Genomic DNA, 12,593 nt, shown 5'->3' with positions numbered 1-12,593 from the left:
AGCACTCACATGAAAAGCTGGGCAGGTGTGGTAGGCAGCCTGTAATCCCAATAGATGGGAGGTGGAGGGTGGAGAGAGCGGATGGATGGTTAGAGCAAGTTGGCTAGCCGGTCCAGCCAAATGAGTGAGTGCCAGAGTTAGCCAGAGACCTTTTCCTAATAAAGTGGAGCGTGACTGAGGAGGACACTAGTGTCAACCTCTGCCCGCTTCATACTCGCACACACACAAGTGTGCACCTGCTCACATGCGTGCACCCATCCCCCAGCACATACACTGCATGCACACACACAAAAACAAATGGATGTTTTATCAGGGTTTTTGTCTAGTAATTTTGGTTCTTTTCTAGAATAATTAAGCGTTAGTTCATTGTTATAGGGGACTGTAAGGAGATATTAGTGTTTGGTGGGTGGCAGGAAATAGAAAGGAGTGAGTCTTTGGAAAGTCACTCATTGTAATTGTATAGTAGAGATGAAATGTATTTAATGCCACCCCTGTCCACTCTCGATCTAAATACTGGAGCGTGGCTTGGAGAGCTAAACCCTGTCTATCCACTCTCCAGGATGCAGAGTGTGAAATCATGGCCTTCTCCTTTCCAGATCTCTTTGACAACTACATGCAGCAGGATGCTCACGAATTTTTAAATTATTTGCTAAACACTATTGCGGACATCCTGCAGGAAGAGAAGAAACAGGAAAAACAAAACGGGAAATTAAAAAATGGCAACATGAATGAACCTGCAGAGAATAATAAACCAGAACTCACCTGGGTCCACGAGATCTTTCAGGGAACACTCACCAATGAAACCCGATGCTTGAACTGTGAAACTGTGAGTCCTGGGGGGCAGGGGCAGGGGCAGGGGTGGGGGCAGGGGTGATGATGATGTTCGTCTTTCTCGTGTATGTGTCTTGAGATATCACACACTTACCGTTGCCATCAGTACATGTGGGCCATCCTGTCTAGCATGCCTCTGAAACTGAAGTACAAACTCTTGGAAGTGTGGGCTCATCATGATGTCGTCTCAGGTGGGAGGAGCGGAGTGAGGAGGACAGTGTCCTTAGATGTTGGGTTATTTTACTCCATGGACAGATTTTAGGGCTGAATGTTGAAGTATTGAACTAGAATGTGACCCACTTAGTAAGGTTCTCATCATGAAGAGGTCAGGGGTGACATAGGGACCATTGACCTGACTTCTGGGAGTCTGCTGTGGTGCAGCTGGAGGTACAGGATGATTGACTCCGGCTTGTACCCAGTCAACTGGCCAGGTGAGAGGCCTGTCACAAGGTTCTTGGGGGGTTGGGTATCATGTGTGCTTGGCTGCATCTGACACACGGAACGCCCTTGAAGTTAGATGGGTTTAAGGACATCCTCCCTAGAGAGTGACTCAGAGTGACATATTTACTTCTTTTATTTAACTTAAACTTTAAGAGTGCCTTCATTTTTTTGCGAGGGCAGAGCCCAGCTGCCTGAATTTCCAGGCTGGCCCCGATTCTCACAGAGTTTTCCAACCTTGCCATTGAATTGTTGTCTCTCTCTTTGCTGTCCTCATCTGTAAAACAGGGATGATGCGCACACATTATCCCATTGGTGTCTGGGAAGTATTTGGTGATGTCTGTTAAACGCCAGGCCGACTTGACACACGGCAGAGTATGTAATGAATGTCATCTGTCCTTGATTCTAACTGCTAACCCCACAGAAAGTCTGTGGCTCTTTAGAGACTCCAGAGTTTCTTGATTTGGACAGATCTGCCTGAATATGCATTTTTCTGGGGAGGAGAGATAAGTGGCTTTTAACAGAATCCGCTCAGGGCCCCTTGTCATGGTCTGCCCAGCTGCCATTAACGGTGCTATCCATCATGGGTGATTTAAACCAGGGCTTTACTTTTTTCCACTTGTAACCTCTTTTAGCCCAAGCAATTTTTATGTGACTGGTTTATAAAGTAGGCATATAAACTAAACATTTATAATAATCATAAATTTATTTTACAACAGTTCTTTGGGGACCATATAATTTTACCGTTTATTAAAGGTGAAAACATCTTTGCATTCTAATGAGATGGATCTACTTGTTTATTTTTCACACAAAGAATTTGGTAGTGGCTGACTCTTTGATGCTGTGGGATTCAGAACATCTTCAGTGTTTTTCAGAGGTGATCAATATTTTGATTTTATAATCAGCAGCGTGGAGAACACTGCTTCACATAAACACAAAGGAAAAAAAATGACAGAAATATGTTTAGGACCATTTCATATCGTGTTGGAAATTCTATCCTAATCCTAAGAAAAAATTAATTTAGCAATTTTTTTTATTTTTGCTTTTGAAAGATATGTATGTATTTTTTATGTGTACGTGTATATGCCTGTATAAGCTTATGTGTACCACATTCATGTAGATGCCCTTGGAGGACAGAATGGGGTGTTGGAGCCCCAGGTACTGGAGTTTTCGGTGGTTGTAAGCTGCCCTGTGTATGTGTCGGAACACAAATCCAGGTCCTGGACAAGAGCAGTGTTGTGTTCAGAACACACAGCACTCCTGGCCACTAAGCCACCTCTCCAGTCCCCATTTAACAATATTTAAAAGAAGCTCAAGTCAGCAACTTTAAAAAAAAAAAGTTTGATTTTTTTAAAATCAAACATTCTAACACAATCCAAACATATACTAATTTAATACTTACATGCTGAGGAATGATTGCAGAAAAGTATAAAAAAGACTTTGTTTTCTATAATTCAACCACTGTTTTTATGAGAGCAGAAACTTTGTGCAGTACAACACTGCAGTTCGTGGAGTACAATAGTCTCAGATCTGAGCCCACGTGCTTTGGGCAATGTTCATTGGCATCAGTGAGATGACATGCACAGTGCTAAATGAGTATGTTGTTTGTGCAGGACCAAAATTGCAGTGAAATCTCAGGGCAACAGAGGCGAGGGCCAGCAGAAACACCTCAGGTTCACTATGTGTTTGATTTTGCTTAATTCTGGCCATTGTATGTTCAGAAACTTTTCATTGCTACATTTTCTGCAGCTCTCACATTTAGTTAGGTGAACTCATGTGGGGGTCACAATCCACAGTTTAAGAATCGAGCCCCCGAATAGTAAAGGTTTACTCCTCACAGTTCTGGAGGCAGGAGGACTGAGGTCAGGAGGCCAGCTTGATTGGGTTCTGATGTGGGTGCTTGTCTGGTGGAGACAGAGAAAGCAAGCTCTCTCATCCACAAGTGTGGAGGCCCACAAAGGTTCCTAGTGAGATCCGAGCTTGCTTTACTCAGCAGGGCTGCATTAGAGGATGACTTGACCATGTGTGTGGTCACCAGGTATTTGGAATGGTCTGCACTGGCTGTGTCTTTGGCTCCACCCCTTGACATGCCTTTAAAAAGCCCTTTAGAAGAGACAGAAGGGGCTGGTGGATAAGGATCCAGGCCCATCCAAGGCTGTCCTGTCTTTCTGTCTCTCTCTCTCCCCACTATATTTCTATCTAAATCTTTCTCACTTCTCCCTACTCAAGAGTTCCCTGATCATAAATGTGGGAGCGGGTCTCCCACACATGTGTGTAACCAAAGGCTCCATTTCCACAGACAGTAGCTTTCCTGAGTGGAAAGTCAATGACAGTATTGGGGGGGTCACAACAGCCCTTTGCAGGTTGTGATCCTTAAACAGCTAAGATATGTAGACTCACACCTAAGTATCAAGAGGGGCAAGAGGCCTTGGATCTTTGACAATCCTTTCAATGTCTTTTTCAATACTACGCCAATCAAGATTTTGATTCGTTTCCTCATAGAAATGGTTAGAAAACATAGATAAGTCAAAAGAAGACTGAAAATTGCAAGTATTCTTCCCATCCAGAGATGAAAAATTTATGGCATTTTCTAAAAAAAAAAAAAGTGATTATATTAGTCTAGAGATCAACACTTGAACATTTGCAAATGTAACCACCAAGGTATTTTTGACACAAACCTATTTACCTGGATCTCTACCTTACTTCTTCCCCTCCCTCTTTTCTATCCCTTTTTACTTTTTCTTTTTCAGTAAAGTTCAAGTGGATGTGAAAATAGAGAAAAGTGCAGTGCATTTTGTGTGTGTGTGTGTGTGTGTGTGTGTGTGTGTGTGTGTATGTGTGTGTGTGTGTGTGTGACAGAGAGAGAGAGAGAGAGAGAGAGAGAGAGAGAGAGAGAGAGAGAGAGAGAGAGAGAGAGATATCTAGGATTGATGACTGCTAACTCTTTGGTTCATCTTCATTTTCTCTCTGTCCACACCTCTCTTCTCTCAACGTGGTTTATTTTTTAAGCAAATCCCAGAGATCATTTCGCTTGTACTTAGTTTATTATCTGTATATATCATTCAAAGGTAAGTCTTTTTTAAAGCGCAGTACCATTTTCACACCTCAAAATAATTTCACCATTATTCACTCAGTGTTGAAGTCTGACTATGTCCTGTTCTTGTAGCAGTGGGTTAATTATATATTTTCATTTCCATTTTCATGTGTGTGTGTTATGTGTGTGGGTATGTGTGTTGGAGGGGTCAGTGCATGTGAGTGCACATGCATGTGGAGGCCTAAACAATGTTAGAATCACCTTCCATCACGCTTCCACCTCATTCCTTCAGGAAGGGTCTCTCAGTCAAGCTCAGAGCTCACCAAGGAAGGGTCTCTTAGTCAAACTCAGAGCTCACTGAGGAAGGGTCTCTTAGTCAAACCCAGAGCTCACTGATCCAGCTGATCTCTGGAACCAGCTTGCTTTGGGGATCCCCTTTCTTTTGTTTTCAAGGCAAGAGTTATAAGTGGGTTACCATGAGCACTCAGCCTTTAAGTGGGTTCTGGGAATTCCAATTCCGAGTCCTTCTGCTTACACAGCAAGTGAATAATCACTGAGCCATCTTCCCAGGGCAAAAGTTGGTTAATCTACGATCCATATAGCAGTATGTGTGTTAATCTATAATTTATCCCCACCCTCCTTCCCCTCTTGTGATTAATTTGTTTTGAGAAATCAGGTTGTTTGTCCTGTAGTATTTCCTACATTTTGAAAATATCTTTGTGGTGTTATTTACCTAATTAAAAAATTTTAAATTACATTTGTGTGTGCATGTGTGTGTGTGTGTGTGTGTGTGTGTGTGTGTGTGTGTGTGTGCGCGCGCGTGCATGCAGGTGTCAAGGTGGTGGTGGCAGGTCAGAGGACAGCTTTCAGATGTCAGTTCTCTCCTTCTACCATGCGGGTCATCAGGTTTGGTAGCAAGAGCCTTTACTATGTCCCTCCCCCAAGCCATCTCGCTGGCTCCTCATTTACCTAACTTTTACAATAAAATGCCAGCAATTACCTAGGAGATCTGTTTCTGAAAAGACGTTTGCCCATGCGTACCAAAAGACTCACTTGCAAAGGAAGGCTTGGGGCAGCATTTTATTTTATCTAATTCTTTTCCCACACAATATATTTTGATCATTTTTCCCACTCCCCCAACTTCTCCCAGACCATTCCCATCTCTCTATTCACCCAGCTTCATGTTCTTTCTTGCTCTCTCCTGAAACAAAACAAAACTAACCAAAAACTGAAAATCAAAATGAGCAAGAAGCCAATAAGACAAAAAAAAAAAAGAATAAATAAATAAATAAAAAACAACAGAACAAAACAAAACCAAGAGGAAACAAAAAGCCCATAAAACTCCATGGTGTCCGATTTGTGTTGGCCAACCACTCCTGGGTGTGGGACCTACGCTAGAGTGTGACTGATATGCACAGTGACACTCTGCTGGAGAAAGCTGGTTTTGGAGCAGCATTTTTAAAACAAAAACTTGCCCATGTCACCAACACGTAGAGTTAGAAATAGAGCGTTGCCCATACCCTGTCACCCTCAGCTTCTGTGAAATTTCATTTTTCTCCTATTCTCACCGATACCTTCGAGTTCGTCCTTATTTTCTGTTTTATATATTACCAGTACTTGCTTTGCAGTTTTTAAGAGTGTTTATTATTTTTAGTTATGTGTAGGTGTGTGTGTCTGCATGTGGGTGCAAGTGCCCATGGAGGCCTGAGGCATCTAAGCCCGTGGAGCTGGAGTTAGAGACGGTGAGCTGCCTGACGTGGGTGCTGTGGAAATGAACTTGGGTCCTTGAGAAAAGCAGCGAGTGCCCTTAACTGAGAGCCAAATCTCCAGCCCCCTGCTTTGAAGTTTTAGATATAATATTTCTGCATGTTTATTCCTAGACACGTACTTAATTCTGCACATTTATGCTTGTGTGTGTGTGTGTGTGTGTGTGTGTGTGTGTGTGTGTGTGTGTGTGTGTGTGTGAAGTCATATACTATAGTCTTCTGGTTTGTTTTTCTCATGCTTTTGTGATTCAGTATCTGTTTGTATATAGTGTGGTCCATTGTTTTTTACTGTTGTGTAGCATTTTATTTCGGAGTATACCACAGCTTATTTTTCCATTCTTTGATGATATGTCTGGTGTTTAGGTTTTTCTGAGACCAACATTGCTGGAAACCTTCTCATCCACATCGTGTGTGTGTGTGTGTGTGTGTGTGTGTGAACTTCTCTCTAGGGTATCCCCTCAGGCATAGAATTGCTGCACATGCACCTCTTCAGGTGTACTAGGTAAAAAGTCGATGGTTTCTAAAGTGATGGGAGTGAGCTTGGTAGATTTACTCAGGAGAACCCTGCTTCGTGTTCTCGTAGTAACCGAGCTTGCTCGTTGTCTCTTAGGTACATCTCGGATTTTAAGATGTGATGGTTTGTTTAACGTTTTGCCACTAGTTTTTAGTGAAATTGACTTGGACTTTTCCTTTCTCGTAGTGTGCTTGTGTGTTTTGAGAATTGGCATTATTTGCAAAATCGCTTTTCTATGGAAGAGTTTGCAATCATTCTGACATCTTTCTCCTCTGCATGTCCGCCAGGACTTCTCTTGGCACTCTTCAGATTCCTGGTCCAGTTTGGCCTGTTGTTGTTTATATGAACGGCCACGTGGCCTTTTGTGTCTTGGTTCCTTTGGTTAGGATCCCTGGTAAGATTCACTGTATCACCGCAGGATACTTCATTCTTTATCACTGCCATGTGGTGACTTAGTGCACGAATGTCATGGTTTATTAACCTACTTTATGGTTGATGGCTATGTGGTTATTTTTACTTTGGGGCAACTGTGAACAGTGCTGCCATGGATCTTATGATACATAAAATCTAGCCATAGAATCCAAAATTCCCTATGAATTTATACTCTGTCTCATGAAAATAGATTTATGAGATGGCAGATTGTGATATGTTTATCATTGATATCATTAGAATGTGTCCAGTCCCCAAGATGTTATACCAGTTTCCACCCTTTATGAGCATTCTATTTCTTTCTTTTTTTTTTTGTATTAGTGTATACATGTGTGTATGCATGTGTGTATACATGTGTGTATACATGTGTGTTTGCATGTGTGCGCAGCCAGGCGTGTATGGGCACTTACGGAGACCAGAGGAGGATGTCAGATGTCTTCCTCTGTTGCATTGTGTCTTGGTCTCTGGAGACAGAGTCTCTTACTGAGCCAAGAGCTTGTTGGTTCTCCCCCAGGCTGGCGGCTAGCAAGCTGCAGTGATCACTTAGTGTGGCATTGTGGGCATGCATGGCTGCCTGTGCCTGCTTCTTGTGCAGCCGCTAGAGTTCTGAACAGAGGTCTTCATGCTTGCGAGAAAGTGCTGTTACCCAGTGAGCCGCCTCCTCAGCATGTGTGAGAGCACTCTTAGCCCTTCAGCCCCTCCTCTAATATCACCTTTGAGTGGCTGGGTAAGTGTTCTTATAGCCAGCGAATGTCTTTCCGGCACACACTGCTGTGTAAAACTAAGACCCGGATACAGTGCTTGCTCTGTGTTTCTGCCATAGAACCAGATCCCAAGGCCAAGAGGAATAACTGGTTATATAACTGTGATCACAAAACCCTGGGAAGGAAGCACAGACTATTCTATGTGCTTAAGAGGCAGAAAGCAGAGCAGTGTGGCATTGTGCTGTGTAGTTGCTGCTGGGAAGCCTGCACCTCATCTGCAACCTGGCTCCTCCTCTGAGGTTGTAACCCGACCCTGGCAGTATTCGGTGTGGATTTTCAGGATGACTCTGATAATAGCCTCCGTCATATTTATAGCTTAAAAAAAAATCTACGAACAGAACAAATATTGCACTAAGTGCTCATGCTGTAGAAGTTACTACATAGCCTTATTTCCCAAAGGCCCAGACAGGAACCTGTATACAAAGATTCCACCCCAATTCTTTAATTATATGGAAACATTGTATAATGGGATTCCAACTGTTTATATTTTATAGTCTACAAGTGTGTCTTTCTGGAGGATAGAAACAGTCTTTTAAAATTGATTTTGAACGTTCCTACTGGGGCTTGAGAGATGTTCAGCAGCTAAGAACACCAGCTGCTCTGGCAGAAGACTCAGGTTTGGTTCCAGCACCCACATGGCTGCTCACAACCATCTGTAGCTCCAGTTCTAGGGGAATCTAATGCCCTCTTCTGTCCTCGTTGGGCACTGTATGCACACAGTATACTTACATCCATGTAGGCAAAACACTCAAAATAAAAATAAACAAGGGCTGGAGAGATGGCTTAGAGATTAAGAGTACTTACTACTCTTGCCAAGGACCTGGGTTTGAGTCTAAGCAACTACATGGTGACTCACAACTGTCTGTAACTCCAGTTCTAGTGGATCTGAAGCCCCTTTCTGGCTTCTGTGGGCACCAAGTATGAACGTGATGCACAGCCAGACATGCTTGCAAAACACCTGTGCAGCATAAAAGAATAATAAAAGTGGAAACAAAATTAAAAACCTACATGTTTATTTATTATTATTTTAAAGTGATATATAATGCTATATAAATTGTACTACAACATGATGCTTTGAAACTGTGTACATTATATAAAGCAAATCTGAATAATTAGTGTATCCACTGTTTCAAATACTTATCATTTCTTTGTGGCACAACATTCAAAATCCAGATAGAACAAACTTTAAAAAAAGACATCCCCCCCATTGATAAATCATTTGAGACAAGAGTATATATAGGTTTATTTATTTTTCTTTCTCTGGTTACTTGGATAGTCCCCTCTATTTTCTTAGATCCCAGAACTGGACAGACTCTTAGGAAACATCTAATCCTTGTTTTACCAGTGCCCGGGTGTCTTCTGTGATGTCCCAGCCAGTTGGTCACCATCATCCACTGGACCCTGGCCAGAGGCAGGGAAGCCAATCTCCCAAGGATGCATTCCATTTTTAGCCAGCCCTACTTGTTAGAAAGCCTTGGACTTTCTAAGAAAGTGCATGGCCTGTGGGCTTTTCCTGCTGTCGAAGTACAGGACTAGGTTTCATACAGCATCTTGTGAGCCCTAAGGATCTAACTTTCCTTTGAGAACCCCCTTTGAGGACTGTCCTAGGGCAGGCTGTGCACTCACTAAAATCAGAATTGCCAAAGCTCCCCTTGTGAAATCTCACAGTGGGTGAAACAACCCTAGATACCGAGTAGCAAATTAGCCTGGAGGGCACCTTTGTCCCTACCCCAGCCCCTTGTTCCTCCAACTGTGGGAAACCTCTGTGTCAGTCTTCAAGTTCCGAAACAATGGCTGATTTTCTGCCAGGTCTCTCTTGGCAAAGCGTTTCCTGGGATTGCAGTGCAGAAGTCAAATGAAGGACTTATGGAGGCAAATGCTCTCCTCTGCTGTGGAGGGGCTATTTCAAGGGGTAATCAGGGCTCCCTTGTCCACATAACCTTGACAAAGGCACTTCTGGATTTGAGATTTCAGGATTTTTCCACTAACCATTCCCTTGGTTATTCCTTTGTTTGCCTCCTAAGATTTATTAGGCCGGTTGGAGGTTAATCTTGCTGTTGTTTATTTGAATTCCTCCTCTTTTTATGTTGGGCTGAGTTTTTTGCCTTGCACATCCGTGGCTTTTCAGAGCTTCTCAGTGGCAGTACGACATATTTATATTTGCTGCTGGAGCCAAACTAATGTGCAAAGACCTGTTTTATTAGCAGTACTGAGTCTGGAGCTCTTACTGCCTAGTGTGCAGAGGTCCATAGTACTCCGGCCAAGCTTCTGAGAGCTCCACAGATGGGGGCTGAGGCAGGAGGGAGGCCAAGCCTTCAGACGGGAGCAGGAGCTGCCTTCGCCTTTCCAACCTTGGGTACCAGCCAGGGCAATGTCATCGTGGCAGAGACCTAATGAGCTGTCACCTTTCCCACTAACCCCGGAATCAGGGGAGCTAGAAGCACGTTTAAAGATGACCTCACTTGTTCATGATATATGTGTATGGCCAATAGACTGATTTCTTCTGTTTATTGAATTATAGATATTTAAAACTGAACAAATAGGGTCTCTTTCTCCTCTTTTTAAAGGTGAGGGTTTTTTTTTGGGGGGGGGGGGCGGTGTGAGGGGGGAGGACACCGGGCTCAGACTTAAGGGAAGAAAGGAGAAGCGGCTGTCGGCTGTTCATGCTGAGAGTGTTGGAATTTCTTAGTGATGTGTTTCCTTGGAGACAAGCTGTATTTTCCCTTAGACCAGTTCCTTGTGGGGGAAGAATATGCTTTCCTGGCAGCTTGCTTGAAGAAGAGAACCCTTCCTCCCCTCAAAAAAAAAAACCCTCCAACCACACCCGACCAAAAAGCTGAACAGCCCCTCCTTGTCAAAATTTTAAACACCTCCACAGTGTAGTTTTATTTATTTATTTATTTATCTATTTATTTATTTATTTATTTATTTATTTATTTATTTATTTATTTATTTTTACCGTGCCTCACTTGGACTGGGACTTCCTGGGGCTGGGACAGAGAAAAGTCCAGATGGGAAGGTGTGTCAGGCTTTGGTACCCTCCCCATCCCCCCACCCCTGCTTCCCCCAGGACTGACTTACTAAGCAGAACATTATCACTCTCATCCTGGGAGCTCTTTGCATTCAGAACTGAGAACGGTCAGCAACTTTCTTCAGTTTCTTAATGAGATTCCACCTTTCTCCCGCAGCTGTCAAACAGAAAAGATTTGCATCCAGTCCCACAGAATATTGTCTTTCCCTGCCTCTCTGTACCCCAGCCTGCAGAATTTTGGTGTGATTCCACTTGGCCATAATCCTTTTATCTTCTCCCAGGGAAGGGCTGTTTCAGTTAAGAGAGTGCTTTACCAGTTTAAATATATAGTATTTGTGGGCTAATGTAAAGAGGGAAATATGAAACAAAAGGAAAATGATCCATGTCTCTGCCTCTGAGAGGCCACTGATTTAGCTCTCTTTCTATTTCTTCAGTTTTTCTTCAGTCGAGTAATTCATGTAGTATGTATTTATTGGGTACCTGTTGCACACTGGAAATGATGTCAGGTACTAAGAAGAGCACTTACAAAAGATGGTCCCTGCTCTTCTGTCTATGAATATGCATGTTTAAAGTGCAAATCCGCCTTTAACTATAAGCGGTACCATCATCACCACCATCATCATCATCATTACCATCACTACTATCACCACCACCATCATCATCATCACCATCACTACCATCACCACCACCATCATCATCATCATCATCATCATCACCATCACCACCACCATCATCATCATCACCATCACTACCATCACCACCACCATCATCATCATCATCATCATCATCACCATCATCACCACCATCACATCATCACCACCACCACCACCACCATCATCACCACCACCACCAATACCATCATGATGACTGTTGCCACCATCACCACTAGTATCAGGCTGGCCAATCTCTGAGTCTGTGGTCTGGTCTACAGAGCAAGTTCCAGGAAAGCCAGGGCTACACAGAAACCCTGTCTCAAAAAACAAACAAACAAATAAACAAACAAAACAAAACAAAACAACAACAAAAGAATTCTCTTCTTTTTGCCTCTGCTCTTGAAGGTTTTATTTGTGACATGTAAAGATTCTGCATTGATAAGGCTTCTTTGGGCATGTTAAAGGTGGTGTTTCACTGTCTTCTGACCTCCGTGGGTGAAACCTCAACTACTGCTTGAATCATTGTCCTGTATGCGATGTTTCTTTTTTCCTTCTGTATACTTATAACTTGCTCTTTGTCTTTGGATCCCGACAATTGGTCTTTGATATTTCTTGACAGGCATTCTTTGTTTCTGGTCTCGCTTGGTGATTGTTGAGTTTCTTGAATTTATTTATATGTATACATTTCATCAAACCAAGACACTGTTCAGTCATTATTTCTCAGATAGTTTTTCTGCTTAGTTCTCTTTCTGCCCTCTTCTAGGGTTCTGGCTGTCTGTATAGTCGTTCCAAAGGCCCTGAACATTTGTTAATCCTTCTCCTTTATCTACGACTGCAGAATTCCCATTGATAGGTCAAGTTCATATAACCCTTTCCCTCAATATCCAGTTTGCTGGAGATTCATCCTGTTTATTTTTCAGGTCTATAAATGTCTGTGATTTATATTTTGTTGTTTTGTTTTCCCTCTAGTCTGCCTCACCCCCTTGTTTTTTTATTTATTTTTTATTTTTTTATTTTAGACAGAATCTCTTTTATTATGTAGTTCTGGTCATTCTGGAACTCTCTCTGTAAACCAGGCTGACTTCAAACCCACAGAGATCTGTCTGCCTCTGCCTCCTGAGTCCTGGGGTTAA

The 12,593-nt window shown here is 42.7% G+C and overlaps 1 protein-coding gene across 1 annotated transcript in view; it reads left to right on the top strand.

Annotated features, from left to right (window-relative positions):
• The window catches only part of Usp46 (ubiquitin specific peptidase 46), a 75,733-nt gene that overhangs the window by 37,462 nt on the left and 25,678 nt on the right, over positions 1–12,593 (top strand). Inside the window, exon 4 of the mRNA XM_052735816.1 lies at positions 597–826. Within this exon, the coding sequence (XP_052591776.1) occupies positions 597–826 (230 nt within the window). The remainder of the gene's footprint in view (positions 1–596; positions 827–12,593) is intronic.

This window comes from Peromyscus californicus, unplaced genomic scaffold (assembly GCF_007827085.1).
Source record: "Peromyscus californicus insignis strain IS unplaced genomic scaffold, ASM782708v3 Scaffold_13__1_contigs__length_99412109, whole genome shotgun sequence".
Taxonomy (NCBI): domain Eukaryota; kingdom Metazoa; phylum Chordata; class Mammalia; order Rodentia; family Cricetidae; genus Peromyscus; species Peromyscus californicus.
The sequence above is the reverse complement of the archived record's forward strand: the minus strand, read 5'-3'. Positions and strand labels throughout refer to the sequence as shown.